General features: G+C 37.4%; 2 protein-coding genes across 4 annotated transcripts in view; one reads left to right on the top strand and one right to left on the bottom strand.

Annotated features, from left to right (window-relative positions):
• The window catches only part of Tfap-2 (transcription factor AP-2), a 133,258-nt gene that overhangs the window by 63,759 nt on the left and 42,610 nt on the right, over positions 1 to 26,889 (bottom strand). Inside the window, exon 1 of one of the 3 annotated variants that reach the window (XM_083038597.1) lies at positions 22,343 to 25,322. The exons of the other annotated variants lie outside the window; for them this stretch is intronic. Within the exon in view, the coding sequence (XP_082894723.1) occupies positions 22,343 to 22,612 (270 nt within the window). The 5' untranslated portion in view covers positions 22,613 to 25,322. Of the gene's footprint in view, positions 1 to 22,342; positions 25,323 to 26,889 lie in introns of those variants that run through there. 3 annotated transcript variants of the gene reach the window in all.
• Positions 1 to 26,889, top strand: part of LOC145936408 (uncharacterized) — an 88,704-nt gene that overhangs the window by 53,805 nt on the left and 8,010 nt on the right. The window contains exon 4 of the mRNA XM_083038626.1: positions 26,415 to 26,443. Coding sequence (XP_082894752.1) covers positions 26,415 to 26,443 — 29 coding nt within the window. The remainder of the gene's footprint in view (positions 1 to 26,414; positions 26,444 to 26,889) is intronic.

The raw sequence follows: 26,889 nt of genomic DNA, 5'->3' as shown, positions 1-26,889 counted from the left end.
AAATTACCTCGCGCGAAATTTTCTCTACAAAGTATATAAATTTCATAAGGAATGTCCCTACCCTCCCGCCGTGACTAATTACTGTCAGAAAATAAAGTACATGGTTTCGCTGAAGCGTCGATCGAAAAGAAGAAGAGAGTCGAGATCGGAACTTGGACAACGATCGGTGACTGCGAGAATACGCACTCACGAGTGCAAGTATGAAAGACACGCGGGAGAGGAAAAAAAAGGGCAAGGAGAGAAGGTGAAATGAGAGAAGGAGAGAGAAAGACAACTCATGGATGAACATAGTAGGAGAGGGAAGTCGCTAAACGGCATTCCAAGCGGACCATCCAACGCCACCCAACGGTAACCAACGCATGACGCCCTTATCTTACCACACGCGCTTTTCCCTGTGCGTCGTCTTTACTTCAGTTAACGGATCGTCTACGAGAGCGAAGGAGGATGGTGTCGCGAGGCTACCGCTCAGCCGCCAAATTGTCCCTCGTTTGACATCCTACCTTTATGACGGCTATAAACGAGTGGCACCTTGTAAATTTTATATCCTGTTGAAAGTATGAAATCTTTTTCGTGTGACTTTCTTTTTTTTTTTTTTTTTTTTTTCTTGCTCGCGCTAAACCGGAATTATTATCCGGACGTTTCTCGCCAAAATGAAAAGGTAAAGACTTTAGATTCTTGATAATGATAAAGAATGAAAGAACTTTGCAGAATACGTATCTACGTAATTGAATCGAATCAATTGAAATGTAATTAAATCAAATTAGCGTTATAATTATATCACTGTTTCTGTAAGCCGAGAGAAAAATAAGGAGAAAGAGAAACAAAGAAAAAAAGAGAGATGTGTGTGTGTGTGCTGCTTTATCACAATAATTATTTAAATCAATAAATAGATCCAAAAATATTGAAATTTTACAATCTCTCATATTGCAGAGAAATGCTTGTTAATAGATTAGTTGTAAAATTTTTAACGAAGTATAATCATTTTCCTATAAAAAGATTTTATAAAAATTCAGGCTATTTAGGATCAGATTTAGATAACATCATTAAAAAATGATAATTTTTAATATTAATATCCAATTAGATGCTTTTTCATAACTCGTGTTTATCACGGTCGCGTTTCTTGACAAATTCAAGAAGAAACTTTTCCTCATCACTGATATTTCCCCTTAGGCCATCTGAAATTTACTCGCTTATCAGTTTTTGATTGCTAAAACTGTAATTACAGGCATGTCCGTCCGCAAAATTTTGCACGTATATACGCCGGGCTTCGATCATTCGCGGCATTCAACAATGATATTCACCGTTAATTCGATGACGACGTTAATGGACGATGTTGCGCGCGCGTGTGTGTCTGTTTTTTTCGCGAGACGAACACACGCGCGCGCATTAAACTCGCGTATATACGGCAGAAGGCAGAGGCAGGAGTCCGGTCCAGAGGGTTCAAGCTAACGGGACTAAAGTCGATTGTGATTACACCTGTGTGTATGTGTATTTGTGCGCGCGCGCACGCTCGGTTACACGTGAGACACACGTGAGCGCGCGTCTCGTCAATTCTAAAAAGAAATATTCGATCGGAAAAATGTTTAATATAATATATGCCTCATGAGATATAAAATGCTGCAAACGCCAAATTTGGCGAATATGACATATAAATAAAAAAAAAATAGTTAAAAATAATGACTTGCAACAACTAATGTAATACAAATTATATTTAATTACCATAAAAACAATAATATACTACTGGAGGTAATCATCATTTCATTAAATTTTTTTATCTAATAAATAATGTCTTTTATAATTTTTTACACAATTGAAAAATTTGTGTTAAATTTAACACATGTCCCAAACGGTCCACAGAAATTTTTGTGTTAATTTAACATAATATGGATATGTTAAATAGTGACACGAATATTGTGTTAATATTTCAACATAAAATAAATGCAAACTTCAAGTAAACTTAAAATTAAATTTGTGTTAAATTAACATAGTTTTAATGTAAAAATTAACTAAAAAAATTGTTAATTTTACATTTTATCATCCCTACTTAAATTATAAAGTAAAATTAACATTTTTTTCCTGTAAATTTTAACAAATAAATCTTCTCACTAGTAATACGGAACATATTTATTGTGTAATATTAAAAATAAATGCACATTGTGTTATTTTTACACTTTTTTTTTGTTGTTTTAATAATTTAGCATTTGAGTTCAATTAACACAACAGTAATATGTTAAATTAACACATGAATGTGTTAAATATTTAACACAAAAATTTTAACGGGGACCGTTTTTAACAAGAAAACACAAATTTTCAAACTGTGTATTAAGATTGAAAACTATAGGTTATATGTATAGGCAATATTTTATATAATATATAAAATATATAATTATAAAATATCGTATCTCTGTGACAAACTTGCAATTCATTATATGATGCAAATGTAGAAATACGTGACAATATAAATTTATCGATGTCCTGACATTTAACAATTATTGACGCGAATAAACGGGATTTTGCAATGCAACAACAGATGTATTTCTTAACATTTGTTGTGTCGTGATGATGTTATTATGCTAAAAATTGTGCTAACAATTACGTACAGCGAAGTTTTATACTATCACCATTATAATCCACTAAAATCCAAATTAGATAAAATTATTTTTTAATTTCCGTATAAAAATAAATACCATGAATATAAATAAAATATCATGATATTTGTAAAATAATTGTAAGAGTTTCTCGCTATTATTAGGACAGTAGATTTTTCGAGTGCAGCTTTTAGATACTGTCTCTTTTCTCACGTAACGTATAGTATAATAATATTTCAACCAATGGGGAGGGACATGTCATGATTGATATATATCCGATCCCATGCAATTCAAGTAAAATCGCTATGTGCCTTGTTTCGCATTTTATAACAAAAAAAAAAAGATACCAATGTTAGTACTCGTTATGAGTATTAACAACAAAACGAGAGACCGCTATTATTTACAATTAAACAGACAGTAAGTCGGACGCTTAAGAGTCTAGTTTCTTCAATCAATTTTATCTTTAATCTGGTATTGATTTGTAGAACATAGACGAGTTTTTTGGCCGGTGCGCGGTTTTGTCGATGCTTTCGTCGATAATATTCCTTAGCGATTTCTCAACCACTAATTAGATCGTGTTATGTTAATGTATGGCACGCACACTTGTTTGATCATGTAGCTTAGTGCGAGAAGAAAAAAAGAAAGAGAGAGAGAGAGAAAGTGTAGTCATTTAGTCTTTACGACAGTCAGTGCCAGCATCGATGATTATTAACGTGATTATCTTGAATAGTCGATAATAATCAATCATTGCCAATATTCGACGATGGAATAATTTTGAACGGTTTGTTAATTTCTGATTAAATAAATTTCACAATTAGTCTTATAAGCTCTTCTTATTCTTTTTAATATAGTATTATATATAAATATATTCTTCTTATATAATGTATTAAAAAAATTATAATACATTTTTCATAGAAATTCGTGCATTATTTTATGCAATTATAAACTTGTCATTTGATTTGTCTACATAATCTATTATATTCAAAGAAAAAATTATTCTCAATCAAACTGGATATTTAACTGGACAAGAATTTGGGTGTGTAAAGTTGGCATCCCTATGTTATGCTATCATAGTTCTGTTAAGAGTTCTGAATTATTTAGAATCATAGAAAGAGTTCTTGATGAATTTTTAGAAATAGTTCCAATCATTACAATAACGAAAATCAGTTTCAAAAAATAGGGGTGCCAACTTCACATTTTTTTACACATCGAGTTCCAATAGTTTTAAGGTTCTTTTAAATAGTTATATAGTTCCTGATTATTTTTTGAAAGAGTTCTGCAATTTTTAGATAAAAAAACGTACCTTCAATATCGAAGATATTTCTAAAATATCTATAAAAATTGCAAAACTCTTTCAAAAAATAATCAGGAACTATGTAACTATTAAACAATTTAAATTTACTCACCTCACGGTTGCTCCTTTGTTGCCCGATGCCTCCCCGGGCCTCCTTCTCGTAGAAGTCTCGAAACACTTGCACTCGCGTTATTTTTTTTCGTTCGCGACGCGCGGCGACGCCCGGGTTTTAGCTATCACAATCTTCGACGCGTTTCGGTAAAACGCGAGACTCGCGAGAGCTTATTCGCGCGCGAATAAAACCGAAGCTCCATTTTCGCGTCGCCGCTTTTTCCAACACCCACTTTTCGCAGGGGCTTATCGAACGAAGATGATCAAGAGAGCGACTTCGCCGCGACGCACTCAAGTCGCCAAAGGATGCAGCGAGACGAACATTGAGCGAGATTCACGATCGACGAGATCAATTTCACGTGTGCGATCGCGATTACGATGTCGGTACGCGCGACGCGATCGGATTTATACGACAATTAACCGCCAAAGACGTTAATAATACACTCGTCCTTTCGCGGACCGACAAGAAGCGCGCGACCGTTGATCATGAACGATGGAAAGTACCACGAGAATGTAGCAGCACGTACCGAACGAAGATGACGACTTCGCCGCGACGTACTGAAGTCGCCCAAGGACGCAAGCGAGACGAACATTGAACGCGATTCACGATCGACGAGATCATTTTCACGTGTGCGATCGCGATTACGATATTGGTACGTGCGACGCGATCGGATTTATACGATAATTAACCACCAAAGACGCTAATTAATACACTCGTCCTTTCGCGGACCGGCAAGAAGCGCGCGACCATTGACCACGAACAATCGAAGATCACTGGAGGTGGAGCTAGACTGGCACTGCCAGTTTCGGAACGCGCAGCGACACGCGCGCCACGTCGGAGTGGTGGGGGTATGTAGAGGTTGCGACGTGGGAGCTCGGCGAATCACATCGCGACTACATACCGCCACCACTACGACCTGGTAGGGGCATGTAGTCGCGACGTGATTCGCTCAACCTCGCACGTATTACGTTGCGTCGCGACTCCTACAATGCCCCACCACTACGACTCGGCGCGACGATCGTTGCGCGTTCCGAACCTGGCAGTGCCAGTCTAGCTCCACCTCCAGTGCTCTTCTTCGATTTTTCGTCATCAACGGTCGCGCGCTTTTTGCCGGTTCGCGAAAAGACGAGTGTATTAATTAGCGTCTTTGGCGGTTAATTATCGTATATAAATTCGATCGCGTCGCACGTACGGACATCGTAATCGCGATCACACACGTGAAATTGATCTCGTCGATCGTGAATCGCGTTCAATGTTCGTCTCGCTGCATCCTTCGGCGACTTGAGTGCGTCGCGGCCAAGTCGCTCTCTTGATCATCTTCGTTCGATAAGCCCCTGCGAGAAGTGGGTCTTGGAAAAAGCGGCGACGCGAAAATGGAGCTTCGGTTTTATTCGCGCGCGAATAAGCTCTCGCGAGTCTCGCGTTTTACCGAAACGCGTCGAAGATTGTGATAGCTAGACCCGGGCGTCGCCGCGCGTCGCGAACGAGAAAAAATAACGCGAGTGCAAGTATGTTTTGAAACTTCTATGAGAAGGAGGCCCGGGGAGGCATCGGGCAACAAATGCGCAACCGTGAGGTGAGTAAATTTAAATTGTTTAATAGTTATTTTTTATCTAAAAACTGCAGAACTTTTTCAAAAAAAAATCAGCAACTATATAACTATTTAAAAGAACCTTAAAACTCTGCTCAAAACTATTAGAACTCGATGTGTAAAAAAATGTGAAGTTGGCACCCCTATTTTTTGAAACTGATTTACGTTATTGTAATGACCCGAATTATTTCTAAAAATTATCAAGAACTCTTCCTATGGTTCTAAATAACTCAGAACTCTTAACAGAACTATGATAGCATAACATAGGGGTGTCAACTTCATACACCCCAAGAATTTATGTTCACAAACCTATAAAGAGGAGGAATCGACGAATTTATAAATTTATTCGTGATGTTTTTCGGATTATTTGCGCTTTGCGATACAAAATGTAAACACGCATGCGAACAGTATATACGCGTCCACCAAGTTACGTGTGTTGCACGTCGACTTGGTTTCGATATGCAGAACGTTGCAGCAATAGCCAGCAAGCCAGCAAGCCAGCCAGGCAGCCAGGTAAAGTCGTATAATCCGACCAGCATCAATTAGATCGTGTTATGCAAATATCGCCCATACGTACGTACGTACGTACCGGCGACCAATCATCTCACGACCCGTAGGCGGCCGGCTACCATAATCCGAGGTGGACGGCTGCTGTTAGGAACGGGAGACAGAGACGAAGCGAGAGAGACAGGTGTGCATCGTGGTAGGTGGGTCTGTTATGCGGCGAGGAACATTGTTACGAGGATTAGCGATTTGCCTTCCAACTGAATCCCTGTCGGATGCAGTTCGGAGGATCTCGGACTTTATCGTTATACATATACGCAGGAAAAGAAGCCCGGATGTTCTTTGATAAAGTTAACACAAGTATATGTAAGTGTTAGCCATCCGCTCAATATTTGCATAAAATTATATAATATAATATTTCGCGACTGTTTAACGTGAATTATGAATTTTTAACTTAGACAATACGTGAAACGAACAAGATTGATTTTTTATCCAAAATTATCCTAAATTATAATAATTAAATGATATAAAAAATGTTAACATTTATTCAGTTAAAAGACAACTCTATTATTTACATTCACATATAAGATTCAATTAGATTATCAAAATTTATTAAAAATTAAATATTTTATATACAAACTTGCAAGATATAAATTTATGTCAAATCAAGGAAGATTCGAGAATCATCTATAAGTGATTAGTGAGTCTAATTAACAATATCAATTCTACCGAAAAATCATGGATAATTTTGATTACATATCCTGCTAGTTTCAACAAAGTGATTTCAAAAGTGATTAAAAAAAACTTGCATCTAAACTCGCATCTAAACTTTTCCGAAATACTTTCAATGTCGATCTCGACTGCACCGCCATCGGCGATAATCAGAACATCGACGGCGAGAGAACACCATTTGCGTTCGCGTCAAGATGTAAAGATACTCAAGGGGATACGCGTCAAGATAATCGAAAGAGCAGGAAGAACAGGACGAGCCAAAGTTCACGGCTGGCACTCTTTCTCTTAATCGTGATAACGTTCGCTCGTGCGCGAATACCGTTGCAAACTGTGTCTAATACAATCCACAATGCAAGCAAGCACTGCATACAAAGGCGTTCAGCTTGAGAGATTAATCGCACCTGTTGATACAATTAATTCATTTCATATTATTTAATAATTATCGCGTGGACAATTAATTAAATCGCGACGTTTCTCCGACTCGAGAGATTTCTATTACGTCGATATCTGTGATCGATGCTTCATTAATAATGATCTCCGGGGTGAAATCTTGCAAGTTGCATGATGTACATGCACATTTCCGCGACATCACTTTTTTTAATACGTTAGATAAATGAATCAAGATATTAAAAAATACTGTACAAAAAATATATTGGAGCGAAGATAGTTGTGAAACGCAGGGTTACTTTGCAAGAATCATTGAAAGACGTGCGGATCCTATAATAAGAGAACTGCGTACTAAAAAAGCGCTATGCTAATAAAAAATGATCGCGTTCCAGTATATCATCTCGCTCGAGCATACATTGCGTGTCTAACTTGCATCTGTAATTCACGTTTTCTATCGTATTGCATCGATAACAGCAACGCATATGTCGATATAATAATAACATACGGTATATATTAGACAATCACTGTATCTTAAATCGAAATGGTATTAAGGAAATTCCTTAGCGTAATCTCATCTCCATATTTTATCACGATACATATTCATTCTCGAATCAGTTCGAGTAAAACAACATGCTACAAAACTTAGCAAAAAAGAAATGACAGCAATAAGATTTCGTAATCAGTGTTCGCTGTTTGTCACATTGACAACTGAAGTGATTATATTCATCATGCATAATGCGGAGATATTTGTTGAACTTGCTCAATAATTTATAGATCGAATCAATTGATCGAGCATGCACGTATCGTTCAATAAATAAGATTGTCTCCGAAGACGTGATTCCATTACAAAAACATATGTAATATATGTGTAAAATATACAATTAATTATATGTATGTAATATACATATATAAGAATTTCAGAAAACCCTAAAATTCTAAAAATAAAAAACTTTATTTTCCCATGAAAATTTAAAGCATTTGGAAATATATATAGGATATAATATATCTCATGTTATAAATTACCAATAATATATTAATTTATTGACTTAGATTCTTTTTCTAACAGTGAATTTTGTTATTTTTATCTTTCTCATTAATTTATTTTATTACAATTATTTACGTCGACCTTATTGCAACGATTTTTCTTAAATTTCGCATTCATAATAGTCGAATATCCTGCTATCGAGTGTCTGTCTCGGACTTTCTGATACGGGTTATAGTATCGGATAGTGGACGGTTATTGCTGCATATACATCTCCACGATATTACGGAAGTGTAGCGAGAGGCGCGTATTGTTACATCGAAGAAGGGATCAGAAAATGCATCGATATTTCTTACTGTAGCCTATAGTCACGCTTGATTCCTTTCATGGAATCTCTGGATAATAATGTTTCGCCGATGAAAAGTAATTTCGTGCTAATATAAGGACTAATAAAATGCCAGAATAAAATACAAGAATATATGAGAGTGTAAAATATAAATGTAAATATAAATAATGAAATTGTATATATTGGAGAGGAAGTATCCGTAATCTCTTATACGAATAAATTTTTAATTCCAGTTTTTAATTTGTCATCACTTCATATAGTCACTTAATGACGTAATACATGTTTTTATTTTCGGAGATGTATATCTTTCTGACAAGGAAAAGAATATAATGAATTCTACTCTGTCAGAGAAAAGAATCTAGTCCAATAAATTACGAATGCTGTTTATGAATCAATATAATCTTGTCAACTTTACGCAACATATATATTTCAAAATGCTTTAGAAAATCATGATGGTAATAATGCGAGACAAAAAATTTCGTAAGATCTCGGAGCGCAATTTCGGCAATCTCCGTTTTATTTTTATTTTCCTTAAAGATCTATAATTTTAAATTTATATGATTCGAAAAGAGAGAAAACAAGCTTCTTTGAAAATACCCGATCAAGAATCAAATTGAACACAGAGAGAATTTTCTCTTAGAATTTATCCTGAAAATCATAGTAATCGTGAAACAATATGGTATGGAAAGAATTTTATGAGAATTTCTCTGATTAATATTTATCACAATAAAATTAATTTTACTATGCAGTTTAGTAAAATTATTCAAATATGTTTTATATTTTATTGTGATAGATATTATTATTTATATTGTGATAAATATTAATCTAAAGAGAAATTCTCATAAAATTCTTTCCATACCATATTGTCCCACGATTACCATGATTTTCAGGGTAAATTCTAAGAGAAAATTGAATTCGATTCGGAATTGAATTAAAAGTCAAATCCGCACGCGAGCATATTTCGCGAGTGCCGATCGCCAACGTAGGATCACGCAATGTAGCGCCTCGTCGAAGGCCTCGATCGATCGGTTTTGACCGAGAGAGAAAGAGAGACCCAACACCCGCCTACTCGAACCGGTAACAGGTTCCACGCCCTGCGTCGTACCTATATACATACAGCCTGGGCGCAATATTTAAACATCCACGCACTGTGTATGGAGCGGCCTGAGCGGGTGCGTGTGCGTGCACGTGGATCGGGACAGGACCCAGCCTCATGTTTAAATACATGCGGCGAAACATAGGCACAGGTTACCTACGTAACATGCCGACGGGTATAGGCCGACATGCGCAGGTGCTTTCCAAGTGCTCGCGGCGATACATAAAGTATATCCCGCGCTCAACGAGACAACCCTCGAAGGTGAAAGAGCACTTTTCGGAGCGAAACGGCGTGGCACATTACGCCTTCCGCATTACGAGGGAAGACAAACCGCGTTCGCGTCGCGTATATGTATATATGTTAAAAATCAGCTTGAGTGATTTCTTCCGTGTGCGATATCGCTACTACAAACATAGCATAGCTTCATAAACAATGCGAGCGAGAACACGCATCTTTATTTATGCGCATTGCTTATGATGCGGATATATAGATGTAACATGTAACGTAATATAGATATATCATGCTAAATGATGATCCGTGATATTTCATAAGTGCAGCATCCTATCTCTGATGCCGAGGATCCTGAACATCTTGATACCAAGTTCAAAAGAATTTTGAATCGTAGTAAAAAGAAAAGTATGAAGAAACAAATCAATCTCTCGTACGTCTCTGCACTTTGCTCGTTGGCATCTGAATTTATGTATTTATTTATGCGAGGCATATATTGGACGGAGCTACTTGAATTCGCGGGTGTGTAATACGTCGACGAATATGCGTGTACATACACACGTAAGCGCAGGTGGCTCTCTCAGGCGCTCGCAGCAACGCATAAAATATATCAGAGAGGCACTCCCGAAGGTGAAAGAGCATTTTTCAGGACACACGACCAAGAGAGAGAGACTTCCGTGTGAACGTGACACGCGTGTTCGTGTATACGACACGGCTGCATTTTATACGACGATATACGCTTTCATCCGTGGACTTTTAAATCGAGATATATAGAGCTGCTGGTTTTTCTCTCCTTAAACCCTTCCGCAATCCATTCCTGCTCTCCAAAAATTTCCTAACATTCTACGATGCCGATTTCCAACGTGATTTCTATTCCACCATAACTGTCATTTGTTAAAAGCGTCGTCTTGCATCAAAAATAATATGTTAGATTCGCGCAATATTTCTGAGTTTGTACTTTTAGTGCCTTTGTACTGTGTTGCACACTTTCTCCCTATCTATATAATCTCTATCTCATTGCTCCTCTCTCTCTTCTTTCGTCGCTGTCTTGAAAAATATTGTCTTAACTGTCTGAGCGGTAATTTTGTAGAGTCTCACGAGAAAACCCTCGCGATTTATAATTCATATTACTTACACGAATCTTTATGAGTCATGTTTATGTATGTGTATACGCACACATTTGTATATAAGATCCTCGCGGTAGGATCTCAAAGTAGGACGCCAAAAGGTTAACGGTTATATCCGTGTGTATAGGTTGGACTATTGATAGTGTCAAATTGAGGGGATCCGTCTGAAACAAGTCTAATCGAAACTGCCAATTGTGATGATGCGAAACGACTTCAATTCCGTATAATGCTTAACAGTAGAAGCCGAAAGGTGAAATTATATCGCCAAATCGTCGCGTGAAAGTCGCGTCGTGATGAAATTAATTCGAAACATTGATCCGCAATCACAGAAGACTATCCGATCGTTAAAAAGTTAATTAAGCTTCTAAATAAGCCTATGATCGCGCGAATAATACGTGAAATTTCCCGATAATGAGCTTCTCGTGATAAAAGTGAATTTAGTTCCTCGCAAAATTATTCAAATTTAAAATTTGTGATACAGATTCAAATTTGATAATGACTCAGATGGAATAAATTGAATTAAATTTATTCTGATTTAAAACATTCGGGTTTCGTAACAGTGAGATGAAGTTGTGATATAATATTGTAACTAGAGAAGAATCAAATATATTCTCGTACGACTACTGATAGCATTTGATTGATAAAAAATTAAAAACAATATACGTGACACATAATATTAATTTGAAATAATGAAAAAAAAAAAATTTTTAATAGTTATTATAACTGTCAAGTTATATCAAAAGATATTATCGTACTATAAAATAATTACACATTTTAGTAAATTTTAAAGAAAATTACGATATAATGCATATGCATTTAAAAAAAATTAAAAACTTGTACAGTTTCTCTAGCTTATAATGTTTGCAGTTTGTTTCGTCGGTCCCGTTTGCTCATTATTTGAACGCGTTGTCAGGCGCTCGTCTTTTCTTTGACGTCTCGCTACGCAGGTAATTTGGATCCAGAAAACTTAGTAATTACTATGTAAATCGGCTTCGCTTTATTAAGGTCGTAATGTATGCGTCTTATTTCGTGCTTGTTACCGCATACCATACACACAAACACGTCCGCCAAATTATTCTGTACGTGCGGGTATAATTTGCAAGTTATCGGGAGCGATTATTTCGGGATTATAATAGTGATGGCGAATATAAAGTTCATTTAAAAAATGATCAGCATTGTATTAACTAGATGTATTAATTGAATATGACGGGAAATTATATTATAGCGCAAAATAATGTGCAAATGAAAATGACAAATATCGTTTCCGCGACACTTCCATGCCGAAGGATTTTTCATCTCGTACGGGAATATAAAGTTAAATTTCATCTTTTACATATTTTAAGGTAACGTGCTGTCAGATGCCTCCGAGCGTCAATCAGGTTACGCATACATTGAATAACCGAGAAATGATGCCATAAATTTTAATAAATTTGTAAATTACATCGACAACACAGAAATCTTAATCTAGAATCATTAATAATTATTAGGAGAATTACTTTTTGTAATCTTTTTATTCGGTCAATTTTAAATGATTATTAAAATTTCGTGATATTTCCATTATTTATAGCACAAGAAGAGTTTTTACTTTTTTCTCGTGATGGTATAATCGTGGGAAAAAATGAGGGGAAACCCGATTTCTCACTAAACATAAAAAGCATATAGTTTTTTTAGACAAATGCAACATCATAATAAAACAGCTGTTTAAAGACTCATAAACAACATTGCAGCCTTTTATATTCTGCTCTTTGAATTTTTATATCACCCTTTTCCTAAATAAATTTGACAAAAATTGTTTTTCCCGAGAGACATTTTAACATCCTAAATTGAAATTAAAATTTGATGTCTAAAATAAATAAATAAAAAAAAGCAAAAAAGGAGAGCTAGGCACGTTTGAATTTTACTTTAAACTCTTGAAATTCGAAAACAATACAAAACCAGAAAACGCAGAAAATATTATTCATTTGTGATTTCCATACAAATGCTATAAAATCGTGACGTTAACTGTAAAAATAATTATTTTGCTATTTATAGTTAAAAACATTACGCAGTTTACAGCATGTTTAACCTCATTATCCAATTTTAACAAAGCTCTCGCTCCCTCATAAACGCGTGCCCCGGTCGCTTCGCTGTCCTGGTTTCGCGTATAGCGGAACGACGAAAAACCGCCGCGCGAAATCCGGGGTCTCTTCTAGTCGCCTTTCAACAAGGATGGAGTGCAAAGCGCGCGCAATAAAACGAGCGGTAACTCGTCGGGTTGCGGGTTGGCAAGGAAAAACCGAGTCCCGCAAAAAGTTTTTACGGCGACTCTTACCCCGCGTTTATTATCTCTCGCGCGGCCGAAGTTACGTTCAGCTAATATTCCTCGCGTCGCGTTGCAGATCGAGCGCAATTGCTCGGCTAAAACTCCAGAATATTCTTTATGCACAACGAGAGAGAGAGAGATGTAAGTACAATATTATTCCCTTAAAGATCACGCGAAGTTAAACAGGTAACCTTTTCGCCGCCATCCGTTTTATAAGCGCGCTGGCTCTTCTCTCTCTCTGAAAGACCATCGGACAAAATCCAACTTCAATGTACATACACATATATACTTTGTTTGTAACCGTTATTTCTGCACAAAGTAATCCTATTCAGAAATTGATAGCGAGTCGATGCGCAATCGATGCAAATCTTTCGCGATAAATATCGGATTATTAGCCTCTCTCGCGCTTTTACCTTGCGGCGAGAAAGAATATTCACTTAATCTCGACTTCATATTTCTCTGCGCGCAGATTCAAGTGGAACGGACATTCCGGAATGTGTACTGCTCGCGATAAGAGCGAGGTAAGAAGAGGTAATTTAAACGACAGATGCCTTATCGCGATATATTTTACGTTTCGTTAATATCGCCGAGCTCGGAAACGGAGCGGTTTCGCCGGAGCGAAACGATGAGATGCATCGTACTTAAATATATCGTCCCCGGCCTCCTCTTCATTTATCTTCGCCGATTCCTCCGCACACCTAAATCACCCGGTATACCTAATTCCGTCCATAGATCCTACTAGAGATCCTACTAAGGAATATAAGTGACACACGCGCTGCATCTCACCGCGTATTTTAACGTTGCGTTTAACTGATGCGCTGCGGTTGCGGACCGGAGTGGTCGCGGTCGCACAAAGTGATACCAGATGCAACGACGAGATGCAGAATGCAACCGAGTTCGTCGTAAATGAGGCACTATTATTGTATCAACGAGAGATCAGCGTGCTTCATATTCGCGACGCAATAATATTTTAGTTTAATTAACGTTTAATGAATTAAAATGTATTTTAAATTTTTTACAAGTTTTCAAAATCTATTCAGATATTTATTGTTCAATCAGAAATGAATAACTTGTATTTACATATGTTTTGTGATGTATTGTATTTCTTGTATTAGCCATATATTGTATTAGAAAACTAAATTAGATGATTAATTAAAAATGCAACAATTAATATAATGCACTTTTAAGAGCAAGAGACTCTCAGTTTAAATGCACAATCGCTTTTATTCAATGTCAATATTTTTTAAGAAAATATTTTTTCCCTAATTAAATGTTAATAAACCAAATACCTAAAAACGGATGCGATAAAATAAACTTTAAAACTCAACAAATTTCTACAAAAAGAAAAAGAGTAATCTTTTTAAAGTACTTAACAAAATGTCTAAAAGAGAAATATATAACAAGCACGCTCAGTAAGAGAAATCTTAATCTCGACATCAATTTAAACGTTACATTCTCCTAATTTGGTCCGCATTAAAGCGACAGCTTCTAATGCGTGGCTCAAAATTCTTTTGTTGTACATTCCAAGGATTAAAATTCATCTTGCATTATCGAAATTCACTATCGAAAGATAAACAGTGACCCCGATATCCCGCACTGGCTTAAGTGCGTGCAATGGCAAAGAAAGACCAAGAGCCAAGTGGAGCAAGACTTGGACTCCTAGCTACCGAACGACGGCGCAACCGCGTGGCGGAGATAAACCGGCGGGCGTAGTAATAATATACGGCACCCGTAGAGAGTAAAGCGCCTGTTACGCGGATAAATTTGCCGGCTACGTAGTCGTTTATTGGATCCGGAGCCGGAGGTTGCGCCTCGGCGCGCGCCGCGGGTGTGTTTATGCGTTTACGCATTCGCCGCGCGACGTGGGATTTTAATCCAGATCTTTATTGCCTCGCGGGGAGAAAAAGCCCCGTCGTCTCTCTCGCGACAGCGGGGCTGCGGCAGTCGTTAAGAACCGCACCGGTGCGTTCCTTCGAACGCGTCGACGCCCTTGTCCCGGCTTGTCAAACAAGACTCCGACTCGATTCCGACGCAGCTTTTTCCCTCCGCAGCTGACTCTGACAAAATAAGAGGATTTTGCGAGAATCGCGGAGACCGTCCGAGGTCCTCGCGAAATATCCGCCTACACGCTTGGCTTTGAATGTATATTATCTGACTGTCGAAAAATGATCCTCTATCACGTTTACATGTATAATATTTATCAACGAAAATTGTGTTTCATGAAAAATATAAATTACATATCTGCATTTCTGTTAATAACAAAAAAAAAAGACATTTTTTTCTCAGACACAAAAATATATTTATTAAATGGAGTAATACGTCAAAATGCACATATTTATTTTTTAATGGCATACTGCGATATAATATTTATCGTCAGAATTTTCAACTTGCAGAAAGAATATTTTAGTAGCGAAAGCTCCAACCGATGATTACGCACTTTTCATTATCGTCTATCTGCGTTATTTAGTATTCCCTCTTAGCGAGTTTCCTGGTTGCCACGTGAGAAATTGAACGCAACGTGGCAATTTCGATAATCGTCCGCAATAACCGCCACACATGGCACACGTGTCCTCCTTATATACATAATGTTAAAATCACGATAATTCTCGTGAGATTTTAAAATATTACTAAGCAATCATTTCTGATACCGCTTAGAGATATTTATCTACAACTTCATTGTTGCCTTTGTAATGTGTATCGAGAGAAGATTCTCTATAATGACTCAATTCTTGTTCAAGAAGAATTTATAAGCGTGTGTACGCGATTTACACATACATTTTTATACAAATTAATAGATGGAGACACAAATAAAAAAAAAAAAGTATAAAGAAAAAGTATATTATTACATTTGTTTAAATAAAATGTATTTATATATTGACGTATAATGATACGCTAATGTTTTTAACAAAAAATAAGATAAATACTCCATTAATTTAATAAATATTCCATTAGAATTTAAAAGTCAAATATTAATGACAGAGATAAATAAAAATTTTACGAAGATAATATAATGTACTGATGAGAGGCAGCAAGTGATCTTATATAATACAGAGAATCACAAATGATACTATAATGTTACGATGACAAATGCGGAAACACTCTCACACGTTGCAATATATATTCACGATGCACGAGAAGATTTTATATTCGATTGAGTAATGGTATACCTCTCGGTTAACTGATATATAAAAAAAAAGATCGTAGCGCATATAGGATGCCATGATACGGGATATTAATTTTGTCAGATTCGCCTTCTCTGCACGAACTTGCTTCGCCTCTCGTCGGAGAGACGAGAGATCTAAGCGTAGAATGGAAAGATGAATTAACGAATGAAGCCTCTAGTAACCTTGTCCCCGGCGACAGGTATGAGAGAGATGCGTGTATAAATAAAAATTAATTACGCGTAGATAAAGCTATGACTCTGATGATTCTCGTGACGTTATATCATGATCATGGAATTCACGTCGTGAATTTCAATACAGTTATATTACTGAAATAAAAATGGTATGCAAAATAAAAAATGTTATCTTATTCATTCGCGCCTCAAAGATCTGTCAATTTTATTTGCATTAAAAAATTACGATAAAACTATCCACACTATAAAATGCTCTCGCACGTATAAACCAAGTTCTATGTATATAAATGATATTTAGCTTATCATGAAGCTGCAACAATGGACCATGTTGCAAGAAATACTGCATGTATAAATAATAGAGATAAAGTTACAAACATGTATCAATACATAGATTTGTATTAATACGCCTCAGAGATCTGTCATTATTATTTGTGTTAAAATACTGCGAGGTTATAAAAAACCAAGCGAAAATTACGATAATATCCATACTATAAAATGCTCTCACGTATAAACGAAGTTATATAAATGATATTTAGCTTATCATGAAATTATAACAATAGACTATGTTGCAAGAAATACTGCATGTATAAATAATAGAGATAAAGTTACAGATCAATGCATTAAATAACGCACAATTAAAAAAAAAAAATTCGTAGAAAATATTACGATCGTACATGTTTTAAATTATATATATAATATAGTACTATGTTGTAAATAATATGTTATAATGCCTTATTTGCGATTAATATTTTTTTAACAGAAATCAACTGTCAAAAATATTAATCGAGTTTAAAGAATTCCAACATATTATTTAAAACATATATTTTAACTTTTATAACATATATAATTTAAAACATTTATACATATTTTGTTTTAATATAATACAATTTACAGATTATTATTATAAAATTTGTAAAAGTTTATGTAAGCGTTGCATGATAAAGGCCACAGGTATATGATGCTTTTTTTTCTTTCTTTTTGCAAACAAGTCCTAATGTATAAAGTGCAATTCTCTCTTTTTCCCATTAACGTCTTTTTTTTCCCCGGTTGATGTTGATGCGCGCAACGAAAAGGGCGACGTCAATAACCGGAAGAGCGTCATTTCGCTCTGATCGATCGCCCTTTCAGCGACGTTACCGTAATCATCTATCCTCGGATAGATCGCATCGGAAATCGCATGCGCAATCGGCGGCATACAGTATATTATCACTCACCGAGAATTTCAAGCGCTATCTTTAGGAGTTGCCAACAATATATCACACGGTCGTCTTACACCACCTATCATTATCCGCGATGCCAAGGGTGATTTATCTCTGGTCTTTAGAGACTACCGCGTTTCGGGCTTAAATTTTTCCACAGGTAGTCATTACGGTCCGCGAACGAAAGTCAGGGACACTCGTCACACGCAAAGCGTTTAAGACGTCACGAAGATTGATCTCCGATTTTAAATAGCAAATTCCGGTTGTCGATACTCGACCCACCACACGCTGAGTATATATACAGAGGGTCCCACGATCCACGATAATTCTCAATTTTTTTCTGAATTAAGTTGTTAGCAGCACTAACGATTTTCAAATTGTTAATGTTAAAAACTGTAACAAATATCTTCTTCGACATTTCCCTTCGAGATTAAAATTTGATTTTAAATTTATCGGGACTATTTTTTGGGGAATACCCTGTATATGTTGAGATGTAATAGATAATTATTGCGAGAAATCAAGACGTACACGATAATATGAGACATGGCACAGCTGAAGATTGACGGCATTTTTATCATAATAATATATTTTACAAGAGAATGCCTAATTTTAATTTTATAAATTGCGTTATGGATGATGTTATGCGGCAGCTTCTCCGCTTAATGGAACAAGGTAACGGCACTCCTATGGACATTATAATCGGTAGCTGGTAATAATATCCAGAGAATAAAAAAAGCAGCGGATGCAAATAATACTTTGAAAAATTTAAATCATCCATCACAAGAATATAGGTATCTTCTGATAACATATATATGCGGGACAATATTTTCTCAACAAAAATTTAAATAATATTCTTGATAATTTTAGTAGAATAATATTAATTTGATACTTTTGCATGCTAAACGACAACAATTTGTTACAAATTTAATGGATTTAACTAAAAAACAAAGTAAAAAAACATTCTCACTTATATGCAGCTCTAATACTAAAAGTCTATTTTTGAAATGTTCTGTAATTATAAATTTTTGAAAAAAAGGACTAAGTTCTTTAATTAAAATATATTGATATAAATCGTATTAGTGATATGGATGTCAACTATTTTAGCAATTATATATTTATTAAATCATAAAAATCAACGACTTGTGATGTTAAATATCAACAGTGACAAGATTAATCAAACCAATAATGTTTTATTTATTTAGATAGATGTCGATAATTATTAATAGGTTAATTGCCATTCATTTATCAGTATTAAATACATATTTATCATCACGATAGACAGACATCGTTATGGAAGAATTCCTCTTCTTTGCATCATCAGCATGATTATAAGAGACGAAGCGGATAAAAACATATAAGCGCGTGATAATCGTCTTAATATAAACGTTATTACCCAACGAAAACCGAGTAAATCCCGTTTAATTATTTGCCAACGTATCAATTATTGTTGCGTGCAAGACTCCATCTTGATCAGAGAACCGCCAAGTATTAATTATTGAAATTTTATTGCACAACCGACGTATGTAATATAAGGAGTTCCTTGTTTCTCGCGAATTAAAGTGGCATCTCGTGCGAAGTTGCGAAGTTCAACCCATCATGCTCTCATGAGCAATCGCATACAGGAAAAACTCTTCGCCATACATTCGCATACACACGCCTTCATGCATATACGTGCGTCTTATGGTATAACCACGTGAAAGGCGCTTCACCATCAGCTTCACCTTTAAATTCCTGGCGCGAAGGCGATTACTTGCAAAGCCATTAAAACTGTCATACCGAGGAATCTTTCGGCGATCAATTGCGGTGTTTACTGACTTCTTAAACGGGACGACATTATCCACGGATCCGAAGTTCAACGTGCCGATTTTAGCGCACTATTTTCGGTACTTTCACTTCCTCGAGTCCGCGACTGTCAGTCAACGCGAAATTGAAATGATTATTCGCACGTCTTATAAAATTGCGATAACGAAGATCGACATATTTGACGATACGCGACATTCGAGGCAACACAGCTTTCTCCATACATTTATAAATCTCTAACTACGGTTCGAATCCTCACATTTTTTATCTGAAGAGAAATAAATATTATATATATATATATACATATATATATGCAGCTCAATGTACAATGGTAGATCGTGTCAAGAAACACCGCAAAACAGAGGTTAATCGTACAAATCTAAATTTTACCTCACTAAAAGTTATTAATCTTGCTGTCAAATTACATTACTAACTATGATTTATCATTATGGTTATATCTTTGCGCATGCTGGCATTAAGATTGCGCGATAAATTCTAAGCTAGAAGTTGGTTATCAAAGTTAAGCAAAGTTGATCATTTAAGAACTTACAACACATATTTTCTATGTGTACAAAGATATTTATCGTTGATAATTTGTCGATGCGTATTTACATATTATTGCCGCTTCGTGTAGCAACAATTAGAAAAAGCTTATAAAACATTAACACTTCTATCATGCGATGACTTCTACCTTTCTCTTTCCTACATGAAATCTATACATAAGTAAAATTTTAATTTAATCAATATTCCATATTAAAAGTAGTTTCTTTAAAAATAAAAATATTTTTTCTACTTTTAATTACTCTTAATTATCTCTCGTTTGATTCAACATTAAAGATATTATATTTTATTAATTAATGATTCATTTTCCTTATTTTCCATGAAATAAATCATATATATCAATTTCCGCTCGCAAAAAAATTAATAATTATTAAAACTAAACAAAAAGAGAAGATACTAAATTCCTCACTGAAAAAAGAAGAAAGACACCATTTCCTAAACGAAACGTTCACTGAAAGATGTTGCACTAATCTTCCCTCATCTCGTGCACGAGAAGCGTGAAGTTTCCTAAGATAACTCATGGTATCGTTAGATACCGCGAAAGCGCCGATTCCAAGGATATAATTAACGACACGAGCCTGAGTCGGTAGCAAGGGTTAATTTTTGCGCTCGCGCTCGCCGACTGGAAACGCGGTTAATGGAATCTTTCCGACGCTGTTCTACGGTTTTATAGCGGAATCATCGACGTAGCTACAACGTGCTACATTGAACGTTGAGAGATGTCGGCATCGTCACATCTCAGAATTACGTCTGGATTTTTCCTGAAACCCATTTCGCACGTATCGCGACCCCATCGGCTTATATCTTAAACGAAGATGCTGTTTACAAGTTAATCCGCTCGGCCTCGTTTTCCGATTGATTTTTGTCGACACGAATACTAAGATCGAGAAACGAAGATTTACGAAAGACAAGTAATACGTGACGATCATTTAGCTCAAAGAGATTGATGAATTGCCCTTGTAACAGCAATTACTGCGCAAAAATCTTATCAAATAATTCGTAGTGATGGCTTCTCGAAAGAAATTCTCAAGTGAAAACTTGGTCAGAAATTCTATTGTCTAAAAATTGAAATAAAAAATTCAGTCTAAAAATTGAAATAATTCATCTATATAAAAATAAAATACGACAGCATATTGATAATCCTCTGTGTAAAAATTTTATTTTATTTTATTTTATTTTTTTTGGATTGTAATGATATTGATTGACGACGTAATTAATGCGAATTAAATAAAATAGCTGCATTTTCGGTTCGAGAAATGTAACTTTTCTTTGAATAGCAATAGCTTGTAGAACGCAGCACATTCATATAGATAATAAAGTTATTAAATTTACGGAACTAAATCTAACAATAAGAGAAAAAAGCATAGATAAACATCAGTGATTGTAGAAACGCATTACGTTTTGAATCATGTCAAGTCTTTACAATAGAAATAATAATTATGCGAGAAGGGCAACTGACGATGCAGATTTCCTAAAGCGCAAATACACATTAATGACTACGTTTTATTGTAGCCGTGGATCTGAGCATCTACGTGTGTGTGATTTGTTGCCGAGTGTCAGAATAGAATACAGACTCCGAAACAGGTATAACCGTGCGTAGGCGCGGGTACGTCAGCTGTTCTCTCTCTTTCTTTTTCTTTTTTTTTTCTTTCTCTTTCTCTCTCTTGCCATGTGAGAATTCTGCGCAACATTATTTAATACCTGTTTGTCACAATATTACAATAAAATACATTTGAAAAAAGAAAAGCGTAATTCCGCTTATGATTTAATTATGATTTAAAAAGAGAAACATTAATAACAATATTGATACGTGCGTCTGTAATGCAAGACAATGTTAAACAATTAAAATCCTATGTTATGTAACTTTATCTGCGTACTTGAGCTTGGTATTTATATTTTCGATAAATTCGATGTTGCAAATAATATAATGTTATATTTTATATATGAAATTATATTGAAAATAATTTGTATTATTTGATGCTTTCAGAAATTCTTTCTACGTGCGCCTATAAAAAAACAACGAGAATATTTTCATTATTTTCTCGATCACGATTATATCTCTATATTATACGTGATTCGAAATTTTGTATAATGCGTAGATTCAACATTGCTGAGACGAGAAGATATTATAGACTCACGTCGTCTCTATCGTCGTCGTCAGGATTCTCCTCGAGGACGAATCCGACCTCGTTGTTGTTCCTCGTGAGTGACGGTAGCTTCCTGGGCGTCAGCTCCTCGCCATCTGTGTCTCTCTTCCGTTTCCGATGCGCGTCAAGCGCGGTTTCGTGCTCATCTAGCATGTCGGTGATCATCAGCTCCGATTTGACACTTGCCGGGGACACGACTTCGTCGAGCGGTGACATGGTCCGGTCGGTGTCACCGGTCTCCAGGACGGACATGGTGGACATCGGGGTCCGCTGATGTCGCCGCTATTTCATTCGCCGGAATTCGTGCAGATCCGACGAGATAATCGCCGATAGAGACCAAGCGAGCACGAATCAAGCGCACGCATAGAGCCTCCTTTCACCGTTGAATCTCGTGTGTTCGCGAGTTCGATTATCGAGAGTCCCCAAGGATATTAACTAATTAATCCTGTATTGTTCGGCTTTAATAAAGTCGTACCATTATCGCGGCGAAATTCGGAAATCGAGTTTGTGCCAATTTGCTATTGCTATTTCCGACAGTAATGGCGTGGTCTCGATAATGAGAAATACGAGAGGCCTCATATACGATTAAATTTCAATTCGATCGGTATATCTCTCTGTACATTTGTCGTTATGCTCGACGACCGATGCGAATATCATCTGGTAATGATCGTTTGATGAGAGAGGAATGCGCCGGGGACTCGCTTTCGCCATGAAACTTTGGCCAATTACGACTGCCGGTAATGTCCATGTGTATATACATATATTTGTTAAGTTACTTCGTCGGCAGTAATCTCTTTTGATTATTCCCCTTGATAGTATAATGATCGTCCATTAACCGGATAAACTTCATTTATTTAAAAGAAATATCAACAAGTGGTTGCACAGGTTAAACCACAAAATTGTATATATATTTAGCGAAATGTCTCGTAAGTTGGAGAGAGGTTTTTGCCTTGACTCCGTTTAATTTTCACGTACGATACAAGCATTAAACTTGCTACCAATCGCGGTAATGCGCTTCACTGCGCATCATTACCGTTTGATTACATCTAATTTCAAGCGCGTACGAATACGTGATTTTCTCAAAATACTGATTTTAAAGCTAAGAAACACAATTATTGCGCTTCTGAAGAACGTACGACAGATTCTTTAAAATTTTGCAAAGGACAAATTTTAATATACTAACGCACATTATTAAATGACATATCCGTCGAAGTATTCAAAGTAACGAGCTGCAATGGCATCGCTATAATTGTATGCAAATTTACTGTCAGATGTAACTTTCACTCTATTTCTGAAGAGTCATCGAGGGAACTGTGCTGTTCTCGGCGCGCGCGTTATATCCCACTCAATTAAGAGAGCTTAAAACACGTCTGCGGTATTTGCGAACAGCTGTCAGCGCGCTGTCTGCCAGCGGAGCTTCGATATCTCGATCGTGTAACGAGGAATCACGCACCCGCAGTCGCTTTAATAAGCTCTCAGTAATACTGCACGAGCGAGATGGATTCGTGCTTCGCAGGTAATCGTACATGAGCAATAACCATCGCAAAATAATTCGCGGAATATTTAGCGGAATTTTGATCCCCAGGCGCTGCGAGATTTTTCATCTCGCGATATTTGTGAAATTTCGTCGCGTTTTAAAAAACTCGCGGGAAGACAGTTCAATGTTCTCCCCGATTCTTGCGTCACGATTGCCTGCGGACCGTGTCTCGTATTCATGCGATGCGTCAGCTTTCGAACGAGTTTTCGACGCTTCGAGTTTCGAGGAGGCGAGATCGAGACGAGAGAGGGACGACCTCGCGCTTGTGCGCGCATTCAACTCTCCGACTCCGCGCGCGATACGCAACGCGCGGTATAGAATCCTTCCTATTTGCTTCTCTCTTTTTCTCTCTCTCTCTTCCTCCCGTTTGCACTTAGTCACAGCTAAAGTAGCTTCGACTGCTTGGGCGAGAACGTTGATGCGTAATTAAGCGGCATATCTCACGCGCGGATTTTCCTTGTAGTCGAACGCGGAGCGACGCGCGTCATTCGCGATTCGTTCCGCAGACCGTAAACTTTTCCTCCAGCCGTCGACGGGATGACTAATGAATTTAACTAACTTTAAAAAGAATCAGGGTGATGAAGCGATCCGCGATACTCTCCTGGGTTCTCTCTGGGATTTTCTTCGCGATTCGATCGACGCGAGATCGGTCAGCATCCGGAGATCCAATGGCGTATGCTCGCGTGTGTCAAACGACGTAGAAACTGGCGAGGCCACCACCGAAAGTCACGTGGCCGTAGGCTAGTTCCTTGGTGGCGAACCGGTGCGGGCTACCGTTCTCACAATCGACAACACGCTTGGCCGCTCGACCCGGCCAGATTTCACTCGCGGAATCGTGATGTAGACGGCGGACAGTAGCGAAATACCGCCGATCGATCGACGCGCACGACGTGTAGACATGCTCTGATATCCTCTCTCAGCTTACAAAGCCGATGTTATTCAATCTTCACGTATATAAATCATGACGATTTTTTTTTCGCTGCAAAAATCTATCTCTTGTCGAGCGATCACGATTTCGAATACTCAAAACCTTCACTGTCAGCGCTCGATTCGTGCATTACACATGAATCTCATTATTTCCGCTTACATAATCGCGTTCCAAAAAGACACTGCTGACGGAAATCGCTTTTTCGGGATCTTTCTCGCTTGGTAACCTTTCGAAATGTTGATGTCCCGCGATCGATTAATCGTAGGCCACGTGGTCGTGCACTGTGTCACGTGGGGGGCGAAGAGGAGACGTCGTCGTTGATTAACGTGGATCCGACCGGCGATTTCAGGGAGGAGGGGGCGAATCCGCGGGAACCACGACGCGAGGTCACCTTCGGGAAAGTCGCTCGGTGGAAAATCGCGGTACGCACTTTTTTTTAAACGTCCGCGTATTGATCGAAGGTCGGCGAGGATCCCGATCGAACGACACCGCGTTGGCGCGCGCCTCTCGAGAATGGCCTAGAGGCGAAAAGAGGAAAGGATCTCCTCGAGTAGCGCCGCCCGCGGCAGGAGGGGGCAGATTTGTCTCTCTCTTTTCCTCTTTCTTGTTCATTCTCCCTCTTTCCTTCTCTCGCCCTCTGTCCATCTCTCGCTCTCTTTTCCTCGCTCCTTCTTACGTGGAACAAGTGTTGGAGTTGGGTTCCGCAGCACGATATATGCTCGGTGGACCACCACCATCCCATCTCGCGCGGCGACCATCACCATCACACACTTACCGTCTCTCGCGTCGTTGGTACCACGTGGTGCGTCCACCGTCACCAACACCATCAACGATGCCAGCTGTCACGTTCTCCGTCTCCTTCCTACGCGATCTCGATTCCGTCGATGCTGCTTCCGCTCCAAACGTTTCGTTCTCTCCTCTCCTCTCCTCTTCTCTGTCCTGCCTGCCCCCCTTTCGTGTCGTTTCCTCCACCGCACGAGCGTTCCTCCTCTTCGATCTCGATCCTCGTCGTCTCTGTTGGTCTCAACAGTTGTTGCTAGATCACTCGGTGTCTCTCTTTCTCTCGTTTCGTTATACAAGAGTATATACGGTATGTCCTGCGGATCGACAAGGATCGCCGCACAAAGATAAGAATAATTTAATGTTTTCCTTTCAGTAGGATGTTCCCTCTTATACGTTTCGTTTATTCATCTCTTCTTTCTGATTGCCGGATATATTTGACGCGAGGACGTGCTTGTCGACAAAACTTGAGTGTATGTTTATTTCGGATTGCTTTGTCGCACTACCTTCATGGATGACGGCCAAGTTACGTCATGTCAGGGTCAAGACATGGTCAGATAAATTTAAATTTCGGATGAGATCAAATTCTTTTTCAATATTATATATATAATTTATTCATGTACTATTTATTGATTTTATAACTTTCAGAGATTATCATATGCCCATTTAATCAAACTCGTCCGTAGTCAATTAATTTCTTTCTTTTAGCATCGTAAATAATGTTATTCCTTTCTTTCTTGATAATGCCTAATTATCCCTTCTGCCTTTTCTCGTTTCTTTCCTATTCTGATTAAGAGATATTTTCATTTTTGTTTCAGATTACGGCAGCGCGGTATCTCCGTAACAGGTATCGGAGCTTCTTGTCTTTTCTCAATCGCAGATCGTTACTAACAACGTACGATCTGTCGACTCTCGCGCAGTCCACACAGATCCGACCTAACACCAGATCACTATGAACCGGTCTCTCTCCTTCTCTCTCTTTTTCTCTCGTTATCTTCGTTACTTGTTTTCCCAATTAGCTTCGCGCGTATATACGCACACACGCTTCCCGATGTTGCGCGAGCGAGAACCAAACTCGGATCTAATACCAGTGGCGTCGCAGCAAAATACAATTCGATAATCGATTTATTTACAAGTGATTGTTGAGAAGCTTCTGAAGCGACGAGTTGAATAAAAATAAAATAGAAGGGAAAAAGATGACATTTAAAAATCTACTGTTTTTTAATGTATTTATGTGTTTACGGGCGCATAAAAAAATAGAAATATTAATAAAAAATTCTATATAATAAAATT

This window comes from Prenolepis imparis, unplaced genomic scaffold (assembly GCF_030444845.1).
Source record: "Prenolepis imparis isolate NDT839.2.m4 unplaced genomic scaffold, iyPreImpa1.0 SCAF_5, whole genome shotgun sequence".
Lineage (NCBI taxonomy): Eukaryota > Metazoa > Arthropoda > Insecta > Hymenoptera > Formicidae > Prenolepis > Prenolepis imparis.
Note: the sequence above shows the minus strand (reverse complement) of the source record. Positions and strands in the feature narration are given on the sequence as shown.